The 12,204-nt window shown below is 40.5% G+C and overlaps 1 protein-coding gene across 1 annotated transcript; it reads left to right on the top strand.

Annotated features, from left to right (window-relative positions):
- The first annotated feature begins 1,227 nt into the window (after window positions 1-1,227).
- On the top strand, window positions 1,228-5,475 carry gatm (glycine amidinotransferase (L-arginine:glycine amidinotransferase)). The gene is made up of 9 exons (XM_085356769.1): window positions 1,228-1,353; window positions 2,210-2,428; window positions 2,531-2,726; window positions 2,846-3,036; window positions 3,260-3,397; window positions 3,610-3,774; window positions 3,873-3,936; window positions 4,041-4,157; window positions 4,272-5,475. Exons 1-9 carry the CDS (start codon window positions 1,285-1,287, stop codon window positions 4,382-4,384), a joined length of 1,272 nt encoding a protein of 423 aa, XP_085212895.1. The 5' UTR covers window positions 1,228-1,284; the 3' UTR covers window positions 4,385-5,475.
- The last annotated feature ends 6,729 nt before the right edge of the window (window positions 5,476-12,204 follow it).

Raw genomic sequence — 12,204 nt, 5'->3', positions numbered from 1 at the left:
TGTGTGTCAGCTGTTTACCCCATGTGTTCCCACTTCTCTCATTAGCCTCCTGTGTGTATTTAGTCTGTGCGTTCTCATTCAGTCTTTGTCGGATCGTCTGTGTTGTTCTCATGCCAAGTCCTGCGTTCAGGTTTTCATATATATGCGCTCATTATCATTGCCATGTTTAGAGTTTTGTTTTTCTGTTTGCCAGGGTTTTTCATAGTTCGTGCTTCCTTTCTAGTTTACCCAGTTTAGGTTATTGCTTAGTTTGCATTGTTTTTGCCCTTTTATTTTGTACTGTTCTGTCTGCTTTAATAAACAGCTCATCATCAGTTAAGTTTGAGTTTTAGAATGTCTGCACCTGGGTCCACTATTCACACTCGCAGTTAGAGTCCGAACCGCAAAAGAAGCGCGTGTTCTCGGAAAAGTTGCAGGGGGTAAGCTGGCTTCAAACAAATGATGTGGTGCAGAATATGCCTTGAAAATCCCACTCTAGCGGACAAAAACAGTGCCTTTTATATGTACGCAAACGCGCGTTGCAACTTCTTATCTGGTGCGCGTCTTTTATTTGGACAGCGAATGCGCACCTGCGGCCCACTTATGTGCACCCCTGTTTATAGAGCATGCGCGACAAACTTAATCCTCTTAGCCGCTAAGAGTAGGACTGCTCTCAAGAGCTGGCAACAACGTACTAGTTTCACTTTGTTTAATTTAAAATACTTTTCACTATTCGTGCCTTTATTTTGTAATTGGAACAATAAGCGGGGTTAAAAGATCTTTAAAAGGAGAATCATTTTAACCCTCGTTTAATAGCTGAATAAAATCTTAAATCAGTGGTGGGCTGCTTGCTTTATTTGTTTTTTGAGGCATTGTGTGCCGAAGCAAAGAAGATGCACCCCACTGCACTGCAGTACCAAAAATCGTTTTCATTTCTTTTTTAAAATCATAATAATGCTCACACATGAGAATCTATATTTTTACAGATAACAAGTTTGCATCATGCACAAACCCGCTACAAGCCTGTAGTCAAAATAGCGCTTTTCAGATGTTCGCGGAAACTTTTAACGGCGCTGGTCCACCTGATAAGAATGTGCTGGCGTAAGGGATTGTGTTTCAGAAACGCGTTTTTCCTCAAGTCACGTTGCCCCCACAACACAAAAGCGACCAATGGCCTAAGAGGCACGTAGTCCCACAGCTATAAAGTTGGCTTTGAGCTGAGGAGTCTTCATTCATGAGCATACTGAGAAGTGGATCCTGCGCTGCCGTTTGATTCCACTGACACACTCACTATTACGTTGGACAATGCTGCGAGTAAGATGCCTGAGAGGAGGTAGCAGGGGGGCCGAGGCTGCCCATCTGATCGGAGCAATGGTTGGTATTACGGTGGTTTAATGTCTTCTGTGTCTTTCTCTCGCGCTCGCTCACTCTCTCTTTTCTCTTAAGCAGCGTTTTTGTTATAAAGCACAAGTCAGTCAAAGCGAATAAACTGTGAAAATATGATTAAATTTGGCATTTCTCTTCACATCTGCCGCTGCACTTCATTGCTTTGTTCATTTGTTATTTGTCTAATTAACACTAGAAGCGCCGAAGCAGTCATAATGACCCCGTTTGGAGGAGACCGTGTTGCAGAACTGAAGCTGAGGGGATTTTTTTTTTTTTTTTTTTTTTTAATCCAGTGCATAAATCGTAATTGCACCGATTATTTCCAAGAAATCTTCCTCCAGTGACTGGCGTGATTTTCTTAACTGCTGACAAAGCTTTTTTTTCTGGTTGCCTGAGTGACAGTGAACAGCTGTTTGGCACAGATGCGCTCTCAAACTCAGTGACACTGAAGCTGTTCCCGAGCCAGCGGAGGCCACACTGTAGAGGCTATCGGTGGAGATAAGGCTTCTTAATAAAACGTGTACTTTGGCACCAAACCAATCAACCTCACGGAAGCTTTTTCGCTTTGAAACCCAAGGAGCCTGAATGTGTTATCGGTTAACACACAGATCAGCCGCTTTCTACGCGAGCTGGGGGCATTGAAATAAAAATAAACACACCACTAAATAGGAACTTCATGTAGACCGATCTGTTACTGCACATAGTGTAAATATGTACTGAACTGATCCAAAAGGGGAAAACAAGATCTATTAAATCCAAAGATTTTATGCAAAAGTACATGAAATTTTTGTTCAGCAAAATATATATACAAAAAAAAATCTTAATGTGTTTTCACTTCCATCAGCTTGGCCGGGCGTTGAACGGATGGGTGCAGAAGACCCTGCAAAGCACTTCAAGTGCAGCAGCTGCACAGCCACAGCATGTAGTTGAAGAGGAACATGTTACTGAGCCGGTTCCTCAGGAATGCCCAGTCTGCAGCTACAATGAATGGGACCCTCTGGAGGAGGTGATTGTGGGGCGAGCTGAAAATGCCCACGTGCCTCCCTTCACTGTGGAAGTGAAAGTAAGCAATGCTGTCAGAAGATGCTTTGACTCAAAGCATCCTTGTCATTTCTCTCAGCTGTCAGATTGACTCCATGTTGTTATGCTACAAACCTCTCATCAGGCTAACACATATGAGAAGTACTGGCCCTTCTACCAGAAGTATGGGGGCTGGTCTTTTCCTGCGGACCACTTGAAAAAAGCAGTTGCTGAGATCGAAGAAATGTGCAATATTCTGCGTCACGAGGGCGTCGTTGTGAAGAGGCCAGAACCCGTCGACTGGTCTGTGGAATACAAAACACCAGACTTCACCTCATCAGGTAAAAAGACAGAAATATGTGTGTGACAAATATGTGTGACATAAAGGTGTTAATGCATCACACTGCAGTTTATAAATGAGTCATTGTAAAGTAATTCTCTGCTGTTGACCCTCTTGTAGGAATGTATGCGGCCATGCCCAGAGACATCCTTTTAGTGGTGGGAAACGAGATCATCGAGGCTCCTATGGCGTGGAGGGCTCGTTTCTTTGAGTACCGAGCCTACAGACCTTTAATCAAGGAGTACTTCAGAAAAGGTGCAAAGTGGACCACTGCTCCTAAACCAACCATGGCCGACGATCTGTATGATCAGGTGAGGCCTTAGTTTGGGAGCTATAACATAGCCAGGTGGTCATTTCTCAAGGCAAGGACTTAAGTCAAAGTTGCATTAACACCTAAACAGCTTGTCTATGTTCTTTATAGCAAACCAAACCTCTTTGCATCAACTTTTTTATTGCTTTGTACATGATAGTGTGACAGCAGGCTATTCCTATATCTCAAAACGGGTGTAAATCCTTTTTATGTGTGCCTTTCAGGATTATCCCATCCGCACAGTGGAAGACAGGCACAAATTAGCTGCTCAGGGGAAGTTTGTGACCACGGAGCACGAGCCCTGCTTCGATGCTGCTGACTTTATTCGAGCTGGGACGGACCTCTTTGTTCAGAGGAGCCAGGTATGAAGGATATTTTGCTTATTTTATGACATCCTATGGGTGATATCTTCTGCTGAAATGGTAGTAAAATGCACAATAAACCCCCACACACGCATATATAGATCTCTCTTTTATCCATTGCACTTACAGAAAAAAAGAATGTTTCTCTGAATATGAATGTGAAGCTTGGATAAGCTCCTGAAACTTCTCCTTTCACACTGCTTTTTATTCAGGTTACAAACTACATGGGAATTGAGTGGATGCGCCGTCATCTGGCACCAACCTACAAGGTCCACATAATCTCCTTCAAAGACCCTAACCCCATGCACATTGATGCCACGTTTAACATCATCGGGCCAGGACTCGTGCTGTCAAACCCTGATCGCCCATGTCGCCAGGTACTGAAGTGCTGTGCTGCCCTCTTCTGGGTACACTTGTACACACCACCACCACAGAGTGGCCCAAACTTACCAGTGCTCTTTGTCTTTTCCCTCAGGTAGACATGTTCAAGAAGGCTGGCTGGACAGTTGTAAAACCACCAATACCTTTGATTCCCGATGGTGGGTACTCAAAGTAAAAATTATTTTCTTTCACTCACAAAAAAAAGATGATATTTAGATTTATTTTTTTTTACTGAAAAAAACCCCACTCTCTTGCTGAGCAGACCACCCACTGTGGATGTCCTCCAAATGGCTGTCCATGAATGTCCTGATGCTGGATGAGAAGCGTGTCATGGTTGACGCCAATGAAACCAGCATTCAGAAAATGTTTGAGAACCTCGGTGAGCCTCTATAAGCACCCCCACCTTCACCACCTTATTTATTTTTAGTAAACTCAATTTCAGCAAAAAATAAGAAAAAATGCTCCATAACTGTGTGTGTGTGTTTAAATGCAGGTATCAAGACCATAAAGGTGAACATTCGCCATGCCAACTCCTTGGGTGGTGGCTTCCACTGCTGGACAACTGATGTCCGCCGCCGTGGTACCCTGCAGTCCTACTTTCACTAGCCTTGCCAGAAACAGGCAGTTTTATTGAGCTTTGAATATAAAGCCTCAGTCCGGAATCACTGCAATAATCCATTTTTTATTATCAGTCAGTTTTAACCCATCAGTCAACAAAGGCTGAAACTTTCCTAAACAAAAAGGCGATCTTTAAACCTATCTTTTTCTAAATGTGTATTCAGGTGTCGCCTGCTGAAACTCAAAGTTTTAATTCTTTAAACTGGCAAAAACAAATGATGGATAATAATAACGAAGACAGGTGGCACCGAAGCCTTTACCGGATTGTGTCTTTATATAGTAAACGAATATTTATGGATTGTTTTGATTTGACATTGCTGCACATCACAGTGCCTTTGCAGACAGCTTTGTTTGGAGACAATTAGAATATACTGGATAATCTCAATAGCAAAAAAATGAACATCACTTGAATCAGTGATCTCAATAATAACTGCATTTCTGGCCTGGCTGTTGTGAAGTTGAAGTTTTTATGGCTTTTACATCAAACGCCAAAGCTTTGAGGACAAGGTACAATTTGGTATGTGAATGTCATCAGACTAGGGCACAGGAGGAGGGAAGCCTCCTCATGAAACCTCAAAACCACAATCCTACCTTTTTCAAAAAGAAGAAACCAAAACATTTTTTTATTTAAATAAATGTACACAACTTTTACGTAGGTCATTAAACAATATTAACTTCAGTTTATTGAAAGAGGGGAAAAATGTTCTGTTTATATTTTCCGTATTCTTTATTGGATTTTCCCAACAATTCCCAAATGCATGAAAGTATGTGATCCATATCAGATTTTGTATACCTTTTTCCTCTGCTGTTTTCTCCTATTGCAAATCTGGGCCAGCTATATGCTAGTAGTCATTCTCACTAAAACTGCTTGGCTGCTTTTTGTGTCTTCAGGATGGAAGATGTTTTCTTGTGAAGATTTCTGTTTTTTTATTCCTTTGCCGCTGACAGGGTGGGATGTAAGGCATTAGCCTGTCTTGATATTTATTGTGAAACAATAAATTAAAGGGACATTGTGGCTCAGCAGAGGAATGCTAGTGGTGTTTTGTAATGTGCAATGTTAATAAATTAAAGCAAGTTGTGTGACACAGCTGTGATTCTGTATTTGTGTTTCCATCCATCCATCCATCCATCATGAGGGTACAGTCTGTCACAGGGCTAACACAGAGAGCTGGACAACCATTCGCTCTCACATAAGATAAAAAAAAGATATTTTATTAGTCCCACACGTGGGAAATTTGTTTTGTCACAGCAGGAAGTGGACAGTGCAAAAGTTATATAGCAAAAATTAGAATACAATAAGAATAAAATACTGTACAGAATAGAATAGAATAAAAATAAAATAAAATACTATATACAGTAGAATAAAATAGAATAAAATATACAATAGGATAAAAATAGAATACAAATTCTATTTACACCTGAGTAAAAATACAACTTCACACCTGCAGTTTAGATAATAACAAATTAAGATAACTTGAGCATATTTTTTGGACTGTGGGAGAAAAATCCCACGCAGGCACAGGGAGAGCATGCAAACTCCATTTTAATTATACATTATATTTTATTTGATATACCGGTACCTCCGATTATAAACTGGAGAGTATTGCAGTATTGCATATCTTAATCAACCGTCCACTGCACCAGTGTCAAGAGCCCATGCTGTAAAAGCTGACTGGTATTTTGGTAATACAAGTTAAAGATGCCTCACTGCAAATAAAAGTTCTGCAAAAAATCTTTTTACATAAGTGAATTTATAGGACTATTCTCAGCATGGAGTACTCCTTGTACCGTACTATGGGTCCCTTTTACATGTTCACCACAGATTAATGTGTTAGCGGCTTTAATGCCATCAGGGTCCTGAACGATGTTACAAAACACACAAGCAGTTTAAAAAGTGCTCTTGTGTTTTGAGTTGAAACTTTAACCGGTTAGATTCTCAAACATAGTTGGAGCATAAAGTGACTTAAAACTGAAAACTCCAAAAACAAACTTTTAACTGTACTGTAGTTACATGCAGTACTGTAGTTACATGCAGTACTGGAGCACATGCGTACTTTGTTACTGCTGATATCACACATTAGCTTGAGCAAAGAGGGCCACTAAGGGTAACACAAACCCGTGAACCTGGGACCCCTTCATCTGTTTGATAAATGGCACCGCAGTTTCCAGTGCATGTGGCACCACATTTACTGTAACACCTTTAAGTCTGTAAACATTAACCAGGCTGATTTGTCAGTGAGTGGAACATTGCATCATATATTATTATGTAAACCTGACTACTGCCAATAGAAACTACTGTAAAGGAAAAAAACATGATAATATCTGCTTTAGTCATTTATTCATTTACCTTAATTTAAAAGGCAGAATCTTGGAATATAACCATGAGCATGTTAGATTAACATTGTAGTTTGTGGACATTGGCACTGTCTTCTGTTAACTGCAGTTTTGTCTTTTAATATTGCATAAACTTTGTAATTAACTCATTCCTTTCTTTTATTCTTTTTTCGCTCGGGTTCAAATAAAAAGCCGGTGTTTTAAAATGTGTTCACCTCTCCGCGCTCTTCTTATGGGACTGAACAATGCTGTTACTGTGTAAGAAGTTTTAGATCTTAGCTAAATGGATACCACTGCATGCAAAGTAGAACAAGTCATGAATTAAATATGTAATGGCCAATTTCAGCAAATGAAATTGTTTTCCTCAGCATGCAAGATATTTAAGGCATTACTTTTACACTGAGAAGATGACATAGTGACAAAGAACATCAGGTGCTTGGCTCTAACAGCCTGCGGCAGCAGGATCACATTTCCAGGTCGTCAACTGCTGTTCGTGATTAAAACACCCTCACTTTCAATCTAAGTACATTTATTACTCTCGAACTTTAAGACTGTTCAGTCTTTGTTTCAGCACGGCATGTGCAGCCTTTACCATGTCTGTGCTCTTCCCACCTCGTGCAAGATGGCAGGACCACCTCAATCTGAAGTCATTTGATGCTGACCCTGAACACCATTAAAGATCTTCAAGTAATCTCCTTTGATGTTTGGCAGTTGCTGTAATTGTGCTGTTAGGAGGCTAAATCCTCAATTTCCTCAATCTAGTTAACATTTTTAGGAACCGCTGCGTTTGACAACAAAGACAAGACAAAAAACAGTTTGTTTACCATCCACAGACATATCCTGACCATGTCCAGCTTTCTGACTTTACTAATTTGTCAATCATGTTGGATTCGTAACTGATTCACCTTTGTCTCAATGTGGTTTGGATCAAACTATCAGGCTGGACCTGGTGCCTGTGGTGAGACACACACATATTTTATAACAGGAGAGGTTTACTTCGAGCCAAGTCACTTCTCTATGCAGCTGCTCAACTGTGTGTCTTTTTTTCTGATCCTATGTAGACCCGTGCAGATGGGCTGCTTGTTTGTACAGCTGCCTAATTGAGCAACAGTGCAGCTGCCACTGCAACTGTCTCCAAACAGGAGAATTGATTGGGATGTTGTAATGATCAGGCTTCACTGTAAGCAGGAGCACAACACTCACCTCCTCAATTCCTCTTATCTGAGGACGAGTTTAGGCTCAGAAACAACCGGCTGCTCAGTTTATACTCGTCAAATACATAAAGCAGTGAAAATGTAAGATATCTCAGGAGCATGGGGGGGAGGGGGGGTATCCACAGTGGTGTAAATAGTACAAAATATCAGGAATATATGACATATTCTAATGGTCTCTGGTCCATCAGGATAGATATAAGTATTAACACTATTACATCTGAACAGCGACTTTAAAGTAAAATGTGAGAAAAAAGTGGTCTTAAATAACACAGGGAGGCAGCAAATCTCATGTCACTTGAGTGGTGGTTTAAGCGTCTTGTCTCTGCCGATAGCAGGTTTAACAGGTTAAAGTACTTTTTTGGATTTGCATCACCATAAATACTATGCATAACTCTTACTTATAATGGATGGCAACACTGCAGAGGTCAGGCTGAGTAAAAAGTAACTTTTTCAGGTGGCCGTGCACGCTCAGGAAAACACGCACACACATCGATTACATGCTTCTAAGGTGTCTGCAGACTGGAGAAAGTCTAAAAAGGTCAAAACTCCAGCAACACGTAGTAGTGGTGTATTGGACAACCTTATTGTGAAAGCATTTAATCAGGCTCACATGACACGTTACCCGATGAAGACAAGAGGAAAGATGAAAACCAAAACAACAGCATTGCAAGGAAACCCACTTCTGTGGCAGCCAGCACAGCTTTTTTTTTCAATGTGTTTTCAGCTCTGAGGGGCCCTTATTTGTCTAATGCACAAACCGAGAAGGTTGTAAAGCTTGCTAAGAAGGTTGCATACTCTCCTGTTTTCACCTTTTTAGTTAACTTTACCTTCTTTTAACTTTTTCTCATCATCCGATGGCCCCGACACAACCAAACACTAATGCGTGGATGAACATGTTAATATAGAGAATTATACCCAATTTCACGTGTGAATGACAAATGTGACCATGAGAAGCTGAAGCACTTTAGGAGCAGCCCTTGGTTGCACAGTCTAAATATAGGCTCAAGGTTGCACATGAAAAGAAGTCAAAACAATGTCTTAAAGCGCTCGCACCAGTGAACCGGCTGTAAGTACATAAGCATGTTGTTCAGTGAGCCTGATTATGTTTCGTCAGGCCGTGTCCATTTTTGGGGGACGTAAATGAAGTCCCCCATAATGTAAATCATTAAGCCATGGTTCAGGATGCCAGCTGTGATCGCTCTGCGTTTTCTTTTATATAGGAAGTTGGTTTGCTTGATATGCTGGAGAATTTATAAAATGGACTATAAAGAACAGGATTCATTCAGAAAACTGTCCTTAACCTGGAGAAGAAAAGATTTTTTGCTTTAAAGGTGTGCTTTAACAACTTCTTTCACTTTCACCACAAAGATTCTGCGAGTACAACACGTGAAGACAATAAATGATAAAGCAGTTTTCTCAGCATCTGAACATCCTGAGACGCAGCCGCCGAGCTGTCTCAGAATCACCTGAGGCATGATGCAGCTGAGCATTATTCCTCTGCCTTTTTAATATTATTGCCTGATAATATTCATGCTTTGTTTGGAAACTTGCATGGGTCAAAACGTAACCAGTTTCATTTAAATGCTTATTTTACAGGAGCTGCCAGTAGAGAGCAACAGAGCGCACTTTCCAATCTCTAGACAACCAAAAGATCCCTAAAAATGTTTCACTTGTGGTAAAAAGTTGGCCAACTGAAATACGTTATCTAAATATTTGGGCTACACTCCCAAAGTGACATAATAACTGGTCTGGAGAGATTCTCACTTCCTATTCTGATTTGATGTCCTAAAAACTAAAATAGTTTGTTAAGAAAACATGAACATTATCCTGGAAAATTAATCATTTTGGCGCCTCCTAGAGGAAGAATCGTGGAATAAATCTTTAGAGTCAAACGCACAGCCTTTCAGCAGATATCAGGCACTTACACAAAGTAATGTCGAGCATGAAATCAGTTGCAGTAAACCCATATGGCCCAAGTGGAGCAATTCTCAGTTCTTATTTAACATCTTTTACACACTTTACAAAGCCTCCAAAAAGTAACCTCTGCAAGGCTACACTTCCCATTTGAAATGATAAATGTTATGTCATAATAATCAAATCACTGACATGACTGGGCAGAAATTCATTTTCATTCATCGGTATTCTAGACCAACTTTAAACTTATCTCGAAAGATAAACATAAATGTCAGACTATGTTTTTAACATATTTTTTTTTAGCCTGTTTTCTTTTGCTTACAGGAGCCGCCTCTAATGTTATGGTGTGTTGTCGCTTTAGTGTCGTCACTGTGAGATAAATCATTGCTTGAGGGGCGTGTAAGTATGTAATGCCGTTATGAAAACTAATGAAATGAATTATGAAATAAAATTTCACAACAATTTTGCTAGCTGGTCTATTATTCAGAAACCGGTGATTGATATAAGTGATTATTAACTCTGTGTTATTGTTGTTGTTTTAATTTACTTAATGCACCTTAGTGTCTCAATCCTTGAATATAACATGGATATATCAGTTTTAAAAAGCTGCAAAATATCAATAAGGTTAGAGTAACAGAGGTTTCCTTGGTGTTACTGCCTGACTCGCTGGCCACTTCATTAGGTACACTTGTTCAAGTGCTTGTTAATGAAAATATGTAATCAGCCAATCTCTTGGCAGCAAATCAGTTCCCCCAGGCATGCAGACATGGTCATGATAACATGCTTAAGTACAAACTGAGAATCAAAATGAGGAAGAGAGGTTATTTAAGTGACTGAATGTGGCATGGTAGAGAAACTGTTGATCTGCTGGGATTTTCCCACAAGGCCATCTACACATCTACATGGTCTTAAAAAGAGAAAAAAAAATGCCTTGTTGATCCCAGAGGTCAGAGGAGAATGGCCAGACTGTTTTGTACAGACAGGAACAAGAAAATAAGCAATCGTTTCAGTCGAGGTACGCAGAAGAGCATCTCTGAACATGCAGCACCTCAAACCTTGAAGCAGATGGGCTACAGCAGCAGAAGACCACATCGGCCTCTTCTGTCAGATGACAACAGTAAACTGAAGCTACGAACTGGACAACTGAAGATTGGAAAAATGTTGCCTGGTCTGATGGCATTGTGATGGTGGTGTAATGGTGTCGGGGATTGCTGCTTGCCACACCTTGGCCCTGTTAGTAACATATAGCGCCATTTTTACTGTATAGCCAGTATTATACACCACCATGTTCTGATGGCTGCTTCCAGCAGGATAACACACCATGTCGCCAAGCTCAAATCATCTCGTTTCTTAAATATGACAAGGAGTTCTCTGCGCTCAAACGGCCTCCACAGTCACCAGATCTCAATCAGCAGCAACCGTGAGATGCTATCATGCTAATGTGGACTAATATTTCTGAGGAATGTTTTCAGCACTTTGTTAAATCTGTAGCATGAAGAATGAAAGCACCTCTGACGTGAAGAATGAAAGCACCTCTGACCCCAAAAGGGAGCTGTGGTATTAGCAAGGTGTGCCTAATAAAGTGGCCAGTGAGTGTGCTACCACGCTGAATGGAATCACATGATGTCTAAGATGAGTTAACTCGACAGATATAAAATGCAAAAAGGAATTTTGCTCCTTGAGCAACGCACAGTCGCTGACAACCTCAGGACTTTAGCATGTAGACAAAACACGCAGTTTAACAGTGAAGCAAACGTAAAGAAATGACAGCCTCACTGTCCTACGATGTCCCGGCTAAAGCATGTGGCAGCACAAAGTACAATGGTGATAACTGAGAGCCAAACATGCATAAATAAGAGAAGTGTAAATAAGGTAAAGTAAACATGTCATCTCTTCATGAATAATGCAGCCACTGTTACTGACAGCTTATAAAGAACTGAGCATGATCTGTCACCGGATTCATTTATGTGCTCTCATCTGTCAAATCTCTGACATAGATTTATATAACACTTACATTCTTCACATTGCTTTTTTTTCTCCTTTTTTTATTGAGGCTGTAAACCATTTGAGGCTGGGTTTTGTTTGTGGGCCATGCCTTAAGGAAACTGAGCAAACTCTTATAATATGCTGCACAAAAAAAAAGCTCCAAAAAGCAATTGATGGTTTTAATATTGAATCTGTGATAGAGTGCAATACAGCCATGTTCTAGCATTATAGCATTTTGTGGCTCTGGGACAGCTTTTAGCCTGTTGAAGCTCACTGTCATCAAAGGCAACACAGACACAGACTGAACTATGTTAAAGGGGAACGCTGCCAATTTTACACATAGAACGCAATTTACTTGTC

Source organism: Diplotaxodon limnothrissa, linkage group LG1 (genome assembly GCF_057381915.1).
Source record: "Diplotaxodon limnothrissa isolate DT_005_m linkage group LG1, D_limnothrissa_male_GT1.1, whole genome shotgun sequence".
NCBI classification, from domain to species: domain Eukaryota; kingdom Metazoa; phylum Chordata; class Actinopteri; order Cichliformes; family Cichlidae; genus Diplotaxodon; species Diplotaxodon limnothrissa.
This window is presented reverse-complemented; position numbering and strand designations above follow the sequence as displayed.